The 13,602-nt window shown below is 53.3% G+C and overlaps 1 protein-coding gene across 2 annotated transcripts in view; it reads left to right on the plus strand.

The window, feature by feature from the left end:
* Positions 1–13,602, plus strand: part of MAU2 (MAU2 sister chromatid cohesion factor) — a 96,745-nt gene that overhangs the window by 32,764 nt on the left and 50,379 nt on the right. For both annotated transcript variants that reach the window (XM_073555136.1, XM_073555135.1), the window contains exons 2-5: positions 5,467–5,484; positions 6,860–6,925; positions 8,678–8,773; positions 8,855–8,949. In XM_073555136.1, coding sequence (XP_073411237.1) covers positions 5,467–5,484; positions 6,860–6,925; positions 8,678–8,773; positions 8,855–8,949 — 275 coding nt within the window. The remainder of the gene's footprint in view (positions 1–5,466; positions 5,485–6,859; positions 6,926–8,677; positions 8,774–8,854; positions 8,950–13,602) is intronic.

Below are 13,602 nucleotides of genomic sequence, written 5' to 3' on the forward strand. Positions count from 1 at the left end.
TGCGTCACCGTCTATCCCACGCCAGAGGTGGCCTGTGCGTCGCCGTCCGTCCCGCACCGGAGGTGGCCCGTGTGTCGCCGTCTATCCCACGCCAGAGGTGGGTCGTCGCCGTCGTCCGTCCCGCGCCGGAGGTGGCCAGTGCGTCGCCGTCGTCCGTCCCGCGCCGGAGGTGGCCAGTGCGTCGCCGTCGTCCGTCCCGCGCCGGAGGTGGCCAGTGCGTCGCCGTCGTCCGTCCCGCGCCGGAGGTGGCCAGTGCGTCGCCGTCGTCCGTCCCGCGCCGGAGGTGGCCAGTGCGTCGCCGTCGTCCGTCCCGCGCCGGAGGTGGCCAGTGCGTCGCCGTCGTCCGTCCCGCGCCGGAGGTGGCCAGTGCGTCGCCGTCGTCCGTCCCGCGCCGGAGGTGGCCAGTGCGTCGCCGTCGTCCGTCCCGCGCCGGAGGTGGCCAGTGCGTCGCCGTCGTCCGTCCCGCGCCGGAGGTGGCCAGTGCGTCGCCGTCGTCCGTCCCGCGCCGGAGGTGGCCAGTGCGTCGCCGTCGTCCGTCCCGCGCCGGAGGTGGCCAGTGCGTCGCCGTCGTCCGTCCCGCGCCGGAGGTGGCCAGTGCGTCGCCGTCGTCCGTCCCGCGCCGGAGGTGGCCAGTGCGTCGCCGTCGTCCGTCCCGCGCCGGAGGTGGCCAGTGCGTCGCCGTCGTCCGTCCCGCGCCGGAGGTGGCCAGTGCGTCGCCGTCGTCCGTCCCGCGCCGGAGGTGGCCAGTGCGTCGCCGTCGTCCGTCCCGCGCCGGAGGTGGCCAGTGCGTCGCCGTCGTCCGTCCCGCGCCGGAGGTGGCCAGTGCGTCGCCGTCGTCCGTCCCGCGCCGGAGGTGGCCAGTGCGTCGCCGTCGTCCGTCCCGCGCCGGAGGTGGCCAGTGCGTCGCCGTCGTCCGTCCCGCGCCGGAGGTGGCCAGTGCGTCGCCGTCGTCCGTCCCGCGCCGGAGGTGGCCAGTGCGTCGCCGTCGTCCGTCCCGCGCCGGAGGTGGCCAGTGCGTCGCCGTCGTCCGTCCCGCGCCGGAGGTGGCCAGTGCGTCGCCGTCGTCCGTCCCGCGCCGGAGGTGGCCAGTGCGTCGCCGTCGTCCGTCCCGCGCCGGAGGTGGCCAGTGCGTCGCCGTCGTCCGTCCTGCGCCGGAGGTGGCCAGTGCGTCGCCCGTCCCGCGCCGGAGGTGGCCAGTGCGTCGCCCGTCCCGCGCCGGAGGTGGCCAGTGCGTCGCCCGTCCCGCGCCGGAGGTGGCCAGTGCGTCGCCCGTCCCGCGCCGGAGGTGGCCAGTGCGTCGCCCGTCCCGCGCCGAAGGTGGCCCGTGCGTCGCCCGTCCCGCGCCGAAGGTGGCCCGTGCGTCGCCCGTCCCGCGCCGAAGGTGGCCCGTGCGTCGCCCGTCCTGCGCCGAAGGTGGCCCGTGCGTCGCCCGTCCTGCGCCGAAGGTGGCCCGTGCGTCGCCCGTCCTGCGCCGAAGGTGGCCCGTGCGTCGCCCGTCCTGCGCCGAAGGTGGCCCGTGCGTCGCCCGTCCTGCGCCGAAGGTGGCCCGTGCGTCGCCCGTCCTGCGCCGAAGGTGGCCAGTGCGTCGCCCGTCCTGCGCCGAAGGTGGCCCGTGCGTCGCCGTCGTCCGTCCCGCGCCGGAGGTGGCCAGTGCGTCGCCGTCGTCCGTCCCGCGCCGGAGGTGGCCAGTGCGTCGCCCGTCCCGCGCCGGAGGTGGCCAGTGCGTCGCCCGTCCCGCGCCGGAGGTGGCCAGTGCGTCGCCCGTCCCGCGCCGGAGGTGGCCAGTGCGTCGCCCGTCCCGCGCCGGAGGTGGCCAGTGCGTCGCCCGTCCCGCGCCGGAGGTGGCCAGTGCGTCGCCCGTCCCGCGCCGGAGGTGGCCCGTGCGTCGCCCGTCCTGCGCCGAAGGTGGCCCGTGCGTCGCCCGTCCTGCGCCGAAGGTGGCCCGTGCGTCGCCCGTCCTGCGCCGAAGGTGGCCCGTGCGTCGCCCGTCCTGCGCCGAAGGTGGCCCGTGCGTCGCCCGTCCTGCGCCGAAGGTGGCCCGTGCGTCGCCCGTCCTGCGCCGAAGGTGGCCCGTGCGTCGCCCGTCCTGCGCCGAAGGTGGCCCGTGCGTCGCCCGTCCTGCGCCGAAGGTGGCCCGTGCGTCGCCCGTCCTGCGCCGAAGGTGGCCCGTGCGTCGCCCGTCCTGCGCCGAAGGTGGCCAGTGCGTCGCCCGTCCTGCGCCGAAGGTGGCCCGTGCGTCGCCGTCGTCCGTCCCGCGCCAGTGGTGGCCCGAGCGTCGCCGTCGTCTGTCCCGCGCCAGTGGTGGCCCGAGCGTCGCCGTCGTCCGTCCCGCGCCGGAGGTGGCCCGTGCGTCGCCGTCGTCCGTCCCGCGCCAGTGGTGGCCCTTGCGTCGCCGTCGTCCGTCCCGCGCCAGTGGTGGCCCGAGCGTCGCCGTCGTCCGTCCCGCGCCGGAGGTGGCCCGTGCGTCGCCGTCGTCCGTCCTGCGCCAGAGGTGGCCCATCCCGGATTATCTGTCATAGGGCTGTGTTTATACTGAGAGTTATGTGTTTTGCAATCCGTACCCAGGAATCTCTCCTCTGCCATTATATTTTTTGGCATGCAGAGGAAGTGTAATCTGCAATATAAATAATTTTTTTTTTTTTTTTTTTTTTTGCAGTGGGGGAAACAAATCTATTTTTCAACATCTTAGTGTGAGACCCCACATAACTGAGAAATTCTGTAACGGATACTGGCACAAATCTGCAGAAAGATTTGACATGTTGCAGATTTTACCCTGTGAGCCAACTTCCACAATTAAAGCTTTTTTTGTTTTTTTTTCTTGGAATTATTTGAATGAGCGTTTGTAAATTCTCATACACTTGGCTACTGCTACATGCTTTAAATCCGGGTGGGAAATCCTTTAAATATTTTTATGTTGCTACATGTCTGCAGCATGTGAATTTAAACCAATATGCAAATGAAGCTGAAGTGCTTCTGGCTCTTGGAAGTTCTTCCCAATCCTATGTCACTCCAGCTCTATTATCTGCTCAGTGTTGCTTTCTTCTACTTGGCTGTCAGCTCTTTTGCTGTGTAACTTTTAAGAAAAGAAACTGTCAGTCAAGCCGGAGGAGGCAGCACTGGGCAGGGTATAGAGCTGGAGTGACAGAGGCTTGGGAAGAGCTTCCACTGTCAATAGCACTTAAGTTTCATTTGCACATGGGTTCAAACACTGATTTCTGAGGAATGAACTGTCTTTTGTAAAGGTGTGGCTGGACTTGAATCGGGAGAAACCTATCAGTCATGTAAGGCCATGTTCACACTCAGTAATTGGTCAGTTTTTCACATCGGTATCTGTAAGCCAAAATCAGGAGTGAGTGATAAATCCAGAAGTGGTGACGTGTTTCTATCATACTTTTCCTCTGATTGTTCCTCTCCTGATTTTGACTTGCAAATACTGAGGTAAAATACTTGAACGTGTGACTGTGAACGTGGCCTAAAGAGGTGCTGAGAAAAACTTGTTTCCTGTGGAGGATACCCCACTACTTGAAATTGACTCTACTTTCCAATACACATAATTATTAGGTTATGCCAGTGAATTATTAGTAACCGTAAGGATAATCTTGGTACAGGTCTGATACAGTTGTGGCCAAAAGTATTGACACCCCTGCAATTTTGTCAGATAATACTCAGTTTCTTCCTGAAAATGATTGCAAACACAAATTCTTTGTTATTATCTTCATTTAATTTGTCTTAAATGAAAAAACACAAAAAGAATTGTCCTAAAGCCAAATTGGATATAATTCCACACCAAACATAAAAAAGAGGGTGGACAAAAGTATTGGCACTGTTCGAAAAATCATGTGATGCTTCTCTAATTTGTGTAATTAACAGCACCTGTAACTTACCTGTGGCACCTAACAGGTGTTGGCAATAACTAAATCACACTTGCAGCCAGTTGACATGGATTAAAGTTGACTCAAACTCTGTCCTGTGTCCTTGTGTGTACCACATTGAGCATGGAGAAAACAAAGAAGACCAAAGAACTGTCTGAGGACTTGAGAAACCAAATTGTGAGGAAGCATGAGCAATCTCAAGGCTACAAGTCCATCTCCAAAGACCTGAATGTTCCTGTGTCTACCGTGCGCAGTGTCATCAAGAAGTTTAAAGCCCATGGCACTGTGGCTAACCTCCCTAGATGTGGACGGAAAAGAAAAATTGACAAGAGATTTCAACGCAAGATTGTGCGGATGTTGGATAAAGAACCTCGACTAACATCCAAACAAGTTCAAGCTGCAATGCAGTCCGAGGGTACAGCAGTGTCAACCCATACTATCCGTCGGCATCTGAATGAAAAGGCACTGTATGGTAGGAGACCCAGGAAGACCCCACTTACCCCGAGACATAAAAAAAGCCAGGCTGGAATTTGCCAAAACTTACCTGAAATAGCCTAAAACGTTTTGGAAGAATGTTCTCTGGTCAGATGAGACAAAAGTAGAGCTTTTTGGGCAAAGGCATCAACATAGAGTTTACAGGAGAAAAAAAGAGGCATTCAAAGAAAAAAACACGTCCCCTACAGTCAAACATGGCGGAGCTTCCCTGATGTTTTGGGGTTGCTTTGCTGCTTCTGGCACTGGACTGCTTGACCGTGTGCATGGCATTATGAAGTCTGAAGACTACCAACAAATTTTGCAGCATAATGTAGGGCCCAGTGTGAGAAAGCTGGGTCTCCCTCAGAGATCATGGGTCTTCCAGGCCAATGACCCAAAACACACTTCAAAAAGCACTAGAAAATGGTTTGAGAGAAAGCACTGGAGACTTCTAAGGTGGCCAGCAATGAGTCCCAGACCTGAATCCCATAGAACACCTGTGGAGAGATCTAAAAATGGCAGCTTGGAGAAGGCACCCTTCAAATATCAGGGACCTGGAGCAGTTTGCCAAAGAAGAATGGTCTAAAATTCCAGCAGAGCATTGTAAGAAACTCATTGATGGTTACCGGAAGCGGTGGGTCCCAGTTATTTTGGCTAAAGGTTGTGCAACCAAGTATTAGGCTGAGGGTGCCAATACTTTTGTCTGGCCCATTTTTGGAGTTTTGTGTGAAATGATCAATGTTTTGCTTTTTGCTTCATTCTCTTTTGTGTTTTTTCATTTAAGACAAATTAAATGAAGATAATAATACCAAAGAATTTGTGTTTGCAATCATTTTCAGGAAGAAACTGAGTATTATCTGACAAAATTGCAGGGGTGTCAATACTTTTGGCCACAACTGTACATGGCAATCTGAGGATATGTCGAGACGTCCACTGAACAAAGAATAAGGTGGCGGATCCTTTATGTGATGGGGGTCCATTCTTCATTTATGTATTACTGGCCGCCTTTGGAACAATCTCATATGCTGTCCTGCCTTGTGTCTGATGCGTTGTAATGAAGCGGTGTTGGCTTATATGTATGAGCTGCAATTTATGCAAGTTTTCTTTTATTGTTTTTCAGTGGTTAATTTCACAGCAAGTATCCTTTTTCAGTAGTGGCGATACAGATGTTCAGTCTTCTGATGATGGCCCCCAGGTATATTCTTGCTTGTCTGTAAGCTGTTGGAGATCAAATTATTCCAATAATCTGTTAGTTTGTACCATTAAAAGTTCAAATTCTTCCCCCTCCCCCAAAAAAGTAGACCTTAAAGTTTTGAATATATGCACCATTTTTTGGGGTAAAAAATACCATCTTTGGCTACTTTTTGCCTCCTATAGTATAGATAAGGCCGGGATCACAATGCGAGAAACTCAGCCCGAGTCTCGCATCTTAATACCTGGCACTGCCGCCGGCACTCAGGAGCGGAGCGTGCAGCGGCATAGAAATACTTGGAGCCACACGCTCCGCTCCCTAGTGCACATGGAGGGGAGGTCGGCCTGTCTAACCACGACTACTGATCGGTTTGCATGAAAGCCAATCAGCAGTCGTTAAACTACCAGAGTCGCCAGGTGCAGGTGTACTCTAAAGCTGGAGTCACACATAGCGACTCACCAGCGATCCCGACAACGATATCAACGTGTCAGGATCGCTGGTGAGTCGCTACATGATCGCTGGTGAGCTGTCAAACAGACAGCTTCACCAGCGATCAGCACAGCAACGCCGAGCGCGCGGCGTCGCTGTGTACGTTAGTTACCAGCGCGCTGATGCAGGGAGCTGGTAACTAACGTACACATCGGGGATCCAAGGGACGTGCGTCACTTAGATACCCGATGTGTACGTTAGTTACCAGCACCCTGCATCAGTGCGCTGGTAACTAATGTACACATCGTGTTTCTAAGGGATGCACGTCCCTTGGATACCCGATGTGTACGTTAGTTACCAGCTGATCGCTTGTCTCCCGGCTGTCAAACGCAGAGATGCGTGCTGACCAGCGGGAGACCAGCGATGGAAGAAATGTCCAGAGGTTTCCAAGAGCGATCAGCGATACTGGCAGGGGGGGGCGGTCACTGTCACACACAGCGATCTCGCTGGTGAGATCACTGTTGTGTCACAAAACTTGTGACTCAGCAGCGATCTCGCTAGCGAGATCGCTATGTGTGACGGGGCCTTAAGAACTTACAATTGTTTACTGGACGATTATCAGGTGAGCTTAAGAGCCAAAGATGAGGATTGGTTAAAGGGCCACAAAGGAAAGTGGTGCAGTTGTCCTACCAGGATAAGGTTACTAAACAATATTGTCTTGCTTAGTAGTAGGTGTCTTAGGGTACGTTCACACGTGGCAGACTTCTGTAGATCTGAATGGAGCTGTTTCTGAAGAGAATTTCTAGATATGAATGTCCGATGCATGGAATATTGGCAGAGATTTGGCACAAAAATTGTTCTTATGTTTTCAAGCTTAACTCACTGTCTTCAGATTCCTCAGTTCGAAGATGTTAAGTTTGAAGCTGCAAGCCTGCTGTCTGAGTTATATTGCCAGGAGGTGAGTTACAAGTACTGCACTAAAGCTGATTTACACATTATTCTATATTATGTGTCCTAACTTAGGGGATGTGCACATGGAGTTATACCGAGGAGTCTGTTAATTCTGGTCCTCTCCAAAAAAAAAAAAATGACTCTCTTAATTAATTTTTGTTGTCAAGCAACTTTGCTGTTCATATGTTCAGTCTTTTGAGCTTTTTTCTTCCACTCTTAGTTGTCTAAAATCATCTTGTGGGTTTGAGTATATCTCTTTAAAGAAGAGCCTTCTGATAGGAAAAGCGCTCCAAATTGGGCACTGTCCAATCAAAAGGCTGCAAAAATCACTTTAGGGAAAAAAGGTTTCGAAAACTCTTCTAAACTTTTTTGTTAAACAAAATCTCCCTCCAGAAGGAGCATTTTCTGAAGCATCCTTTCCTCCAAATTTTACGTACCAAAGAGAGAGTGGGCTAACATCTCAAAATATCCTTGAATTTATTGGATTCCAACAAATTGGAACACTTGTTACCACCCCTCAAATGTTTGCGTACTGTCGACCACTCCCGTGCCCATCCCCTAAAATGCTGGAATTGGGAGGCTAAGTCATACCCCCAGATATGAGGCAGAACTAGATGATTTTTAGATACCTGCAGCTTTTCCAGTTTTGTCCTGGGGACCCCTTTTTTCCCCCACACTACATCTCTGAATATTTTATGCATTTTCCTGGACCAGTACTTAGAAATCCAGATTTGCATGAACAATTTAAGAAATAAGGGCAAATACAGTGAAAAACGTATGACATATGGATGGTAACTTGTATGTGATCCGTTTTTGCACCCACATTGACTTATAGTGGGTGGCTCTGATTTGGAATACAATTCACGGTTGTGTGTTACGCTGCCGTTTTTTTATGTCAGTGCAGACAATTTGTCAGGTTGTGTAAAAGAAGAATAAAAAAGTGACCTAACACATTGGTCAGTGTGCTGTCCGTATGCTTTCAGTTTTGTGTATGCACCGCACAGTGACCTTTAATGTGTTTGACTGAATGGGCTCTATAGAGGACATGTTCCCAGCTTTTGATCTGATGCCTCTACACCCCTGAGGTTCCAGAGATTGGGTTATTTTACTCAACGTAAAGGCTGGGATCACACTTGGGAGAAACATGGATGAGTCTCGCATGTTAATACCTGGCACTGCCACCGGCACTTGGGAGCGGAGCGTGCGGCTGCATAGAAATACATGCAACCGCATGCTCCGCTCCCGAGTGCTGGCGGCAGTCTAACGTATTAAGATGCGAGACTCGTCCAAGTTTCTTCCATGTGTGATCCCGGCCTAATATTTATAGTCTTTACAATGGTGCCTGGCTCACAAGATTCTCTGGGCACCATATTAAAGACCATAAAAATTAGTAGTAAATATAAAGGCCCATATTGCCGGAACCATATGGTTTAAAGAAAAAACACAAGAAACGGATTACTCAGCAGAGCAGCGGTAATAAAATAAGAACAAAATATGGCCACATTTTATCTGTTGACAGGTCCTTTTTAGATATATTGCATTATGTACAGTTATTGAATTGTATGAGGCTTCCATCAAAAAAGGGGCTTTTGTATTATAATATGTTTATGGTGTCTCCTGTGGTGGGGTAGGTGTTCTCCCATGTGTATTATGGTACTTAATTTCAAATGACGATTTTGGCGTGTGCACATATGAGAATGTTTAGTAGGAGGTAGGAGTGCAATATGCCAAATCTTTGACTTTGCATGTTCTGTTGCAGAATTCTGTGGATGCAGCAAAGCCTCTCCTACGTAAGGCCATCCAAATCTCTCAGCAAACTCCATACTGGCATTGCAGGCTGCTCTTTCAGCTCGCGGTGAGTGAAACATATAGATAACATGAATGCAGTCATACTGTGAAGCAGCCCACTATTAAATCCTGTTATTACAATTTTCAGCAACTTCATACGCTTGAAAAAGATCTAGTGTCGGCATGTGACCTACTTGGAGTTGGAGCAGAGTATGCCCGTGTAGTGGGCTCCGAGTATACCAGGTAACATGTCTACATTACATGTTATAACCACGTATGTAAATGGGTCATATACAGCAGGAGACTGCTAAACAAGCCTTGCGACAGTGAATTGTCCGAGTCATTGCAACTTGATGTGATGCAACTATTTTAAAGCTGTGATTAGGCTAAAAAAAAGCTAGATGGCAGACAGATCACGTGCTACATGTGGCTTCATATTGTAACCTATGTGGGCTATTTGTCATTGGTACCCGGATCTTCATGTTGACCAGTACCTGTCTGCAGGTTAATAGCGTTACAGTGCTGTCCGGCCACTTTACTGAAAGCGTGGCTCTCAAGAGAAAATGAACTTTTCTCCTTCGTCTCACTGGGGGACACAGGTACTGTGGGGTGTATGCTACTGCCGACTGGAGGCTGACACTAAGTGAAAAAAAGAGGTTAGCTCCTCCTCCGCTGTATACACCCTCGCCCCGATTGCAGGCGGAAACCAGTTTTTTGCTTAGTGTCTGTTGGAGGCACACGTCGGTCTGTCTCAAGACAGATTTATTTATTTATTTCCCCATGAAGATAAGAGAGGGGCGATGGACCCTATTGAAAGGGTCCGATCTCCCCAAACCAACAACAAGCGAGCACGTGCGAGTGTCCCTCCACGTATCCTCTCCCGCATCGGGGGTTTTTTTTCCGGATGTTCCATTTTTTCACAATGAAGATGAGATAGGGGTGACGGATCTTATGAAAGGGTCCTATCTCCCCAAACCAGCAACGGGCAAGCACATGCGAGTGTCCCTCCACGTATCCTCTCCCGCCACGTGGGATATTGTCAGACCACGGAGGTGAGATACGGGCGACGGACCCTATGGAAGGGGTCCGATCTCCAAAAACCAACAACGGGCGAGCACTTGTGAGTGTTCCTCCACGTATCCTCTCCCACACCGTTGGACATGATGCCGGACTTAGTCCTGTCCATCCCAGGGTATTGAAGCCCTAGGCTGCACAGAGGCACAAGCGTAGTCCGTGCGGCCCCGCTGCCACACCAATGCTAAGGACTGCGGGGGGCAAGGTGGCGGACGGTCCCTCTCCTCACCCCTGCAAGGGGTCAGATAGAGCTAGGGTGCCTGCACCGTCCTTATGGAATAGGGCCCCTCTACCTGAGGAGCGATGGCCAGGGAGGGCTCCTGTAGCGTCCGGGGATCCAGTTCCGGCGTGATTCTGGAGGTCCGGCGGTTCCGCCAAAACACCCCCCCCCCCCCTCGGGTGGATGGAGGGATAAATCAATGCCGCTGCTTCAGCCGGCGTTAGGCCGCGGCTGGAAGTCCCCGGCATCGTGTCACGGTGGCCCCGCCCCCCGTGGCCTGGGCGGACGCCGGAGGAAATTTAGGCCGCAAGGAAAAGACCGCCTCCAGGATCCTTTTTTTTCTTCTGGGGGGCCAGCCTGCAGTACTAGCGCGCAGATTAAAGCGACGCCTCGCACGCTGAGGACACGGGGGACACAGGACTGGGGTAAGTGCTGCCCCCCAGCCCCACGGAGAGACCACACTTTCAGGAACAAGGAGCGCCCTCCCCCAGGGTTTTTCTTTTTGTCAGCACGGAAACCTGACAGGTACAACATGTCAGGAAAATCTAAGACACATACGTTCTTATACGCTGCATGCATCTCCTGTCAGTCGGCTTTTCCGCGGGCGCAGACCAAACGGATATGCGAAGCCTGCGAGTCCAAACGTTTTCTGGAACCTTCCCCTGCAACCGAGCCCAGTGTAACAGGTCCCCCGGAAAGGACGTTATCACTGTCACAGTCTATGGCGTTACTTACGAGAGCAATCGAGTCCCTTCGGGCCCCAGATAGGGGCAGGGACAGTGTCTCTACTGTCTTAGAGGGGTCCTCTACCTCACAGGAGCCTCCGGGCTGCAGGGGCCGCTCTCACTCTAGGCAGGCGCATGGGAAGTGAACTCACACGATGTCTCCCGGTCCATTCGGTGCCTCGGCATCCATGAGCTCTGCTTCCCGCTCCCTGTCGCCAGCAGTCGATAGCGAGCAAAGCTCGGACTACGACTCGCATATACCCCTTGACCTAGATACGCCAGGTGGTCAGGAAACTGTTGACAGTGTCATAGGAACCGTCAACCAGACTCTGGGGATGGAGGATGATTCCACTCTGGCTGCGGGCCATAGGGTGTCATTTAAGCGTGTCAAGCGTCCCCATAGAGTATTTTGCACTCAGCCTGAATTTGAGGACGTAGTGCAAAGACACAGAGAACGGCCGGACAGGCAGTTCTCGGGTCAAAGGGCACTCGAGGCGAAGTACCCTTTTCCCCTGGATCTCCGTAAGAAGTGGATGGAATCCCTAACGGTGGATCCACCTGTGTCGAGCTTGGCTACAAAATCTCTACTATCTGTGCCTAGTGGTTCTTCCACTTGGCTCGCTCAGTGTTTGAGGCATCAGGATCGGCGCTCTCTCCCTCGCTCGCAGCAACGAGGGAGATTTCTTGGTCAGAGACTTTGAATAGAGCCTTGCAGGACCTAGACCTACCAGTGGAAGTATCAGAAATCCCAAATCAGATAGCCATGGCGGGGGACTACTTGATTAATGCATCTTTAGATGCGGTCAACTGCATGGCACTTGCAGCCGCAAATGCGATCTCCATTAGGAGAGCGCTATGGTTAAGAACATGGCGGGCTGATTCAGCCTCAAAAAAGTCCTTGACAGCGCTACCTTACCAGTGTGGCCGTCTGTTCGGAGAGAGGTTAGATCAGCTCATCTCCGACTCCACAGGAGGCAGTAGCGGCTTCCTTCCTCAGCAAAAGGCCAAACCGCCGTTTCGTCACCAGTTGCAGGCGCGTTTTCGGGCCTTTCGCAACCCCGGGTGGACGACAGTGGCTAATTCCGCTGCATCAGGGCGTCCCAATCACAATAGGGACCGACGGGTCTCATATAGAGCCAACCCATTGGGGAGGATGCGTGCAAACCAGTCTAGGTCGAGAGGATCCAGGTCCCAAAGATCTTCAGCCAAATGACTCGGGCATTTGTCAGGCGGCACCAGCAGGTTAGGCGGCCGCCTACTCTGGTTTCACCACGCCTGGCTCAGTTTTGCACACGACACATGGGTGAGAGAGCTGGTGTCCACAGGGTACAAGATAGAATTTCTCAGGTACCCCCCCCAATACTATTTTTTTTTTTCTTTCCTGTCTTCCCAAAGTGGATACCCGGGCAATGGCTCTACTAGAAGCCATCGATTCGCTCAGTCACAACGGAGTTATTATTCCAGTAACTGAGAACGAGAAGGCGCAGGGCTTCTATTCCAACCTGTTTGCAGTCCCCAAAAAGGACGGGACTGTCAGGCCCGTTTTGGATCTAAAGTTCCTGAACAGATTTATCAGGATCAGACATTTCCGGATGGAATCTCTCCGTTCAATCATAGCGGCAATGGGGCAGGGAGAGTACTTGGCCTCTATCGATATCCAGGACGCCTATCTACATATCCCCATTTTCTCTCCACATCAAAGGTTTCTACGCTTCGTCATCAACGGTCTACATTTTCAGTTTGCAGCGCTACCCTTCGGGCTAGCCACTGCCCCCAGAGTGTTCACAAAGGTCATGGAAGTCCCCATGGCCATCCTGCACTCCGGGGGCATAGTAGTATTCCCCTACTTAGATGACCTCTTGGTCAAGGCCCCTTCAAGGCAGGCATGCGAAGATAGTGTCAGCATTATGCTAGATACTCTTGCCCGCTTAGAGTGGTTGGTCAATGTAAATAAGTCATCCCTTGTTCCAGCTCAGAGAATTAAGTTTTTAAGGATGACCTTCAACACTTGCCGAGGGTTGGTAATTCTCCCTCGAGACAAGGCCCTAGCCCTCCGGCAGGGGGTGCGGGTACTGCGCCAACCAGTCCCTTACACCATCCGTTTCGGCATGAGGATTCTGGGGAAAATGGTGGCAGCGATGGAAGCGATCCTGTTCGCCCAGTTTAATCTTCGTCCCCTGCAGCACGCCCTCTTGTCAGCCTGGGACAAGAATCCATTCACGCTCGATCATCGGTGCCGGTTGTCCTCTCAGGTCAGACAGTCACTAGAGTGGTGGACAATCAGTTCATCTCTTCTTCAGGGGAAACCCTTTCTCCCAGATCAGTGGCTGTTGGTCACAACCGACGCCAGCCTCCTCGGCTGGGGAGCGGTTTTTCGCCACCACACAACCCAGGGACGGTGGTCGCCGCAGGAGGCATGCCTCCCGATCAACCTGTTAGAGATACGGGCAATCCGGCTGACTCTGCATCGATTCCATCACCTTCTAGCAGGCCGCCCCGTCCGGATTCAGTCGGACAACGCCACGGCGGTGGCTTACGTAAATCACCAGGGGGGCACCCGCAGCAGGGCATCCATGCGCGAAGTAGGGCACGTGCTTCGCTGGGCCAAGAGGAACCGCTCACTGATATCGGCGGTCCACATCCCGGGGGTAGAAAACTGGACGGCAGACTTTATCAGCCGGCAGGGGCTTGCGTCTGGAAAATGGTCACTTCACCCAGAGGTTTTTCAGCAGATTTGCCAACGGTGGGGAACACCGGATGTGGATCTGATGGCATCCAGGGGGAACGCCAAGGTGTCCATGTTCGTCGCCAGTCCCGGGACCCGCAGGTAATCGCCATTGATGCCCTGGTTCTCCCATGGAATCAGTTTCGCCTCCC

Source organism: Dendrobates tinctorius, unplaced genomic scaffold (genome assembly GCF_039654945.1).
Source record: "Dendrobates tinctorius isolate UK_male_01 unplaced genomic scaffold, ASM3965494v1 ptg000219l, whole genome shotgun sequence".
In the NCBI taxonomy this organism is placed as follows: Eukaryota; Metazoa; Chordata; class Amphibia; order Anura; family Dendrobatidae; genus Dendrobates; species Dendrobates tinctorius.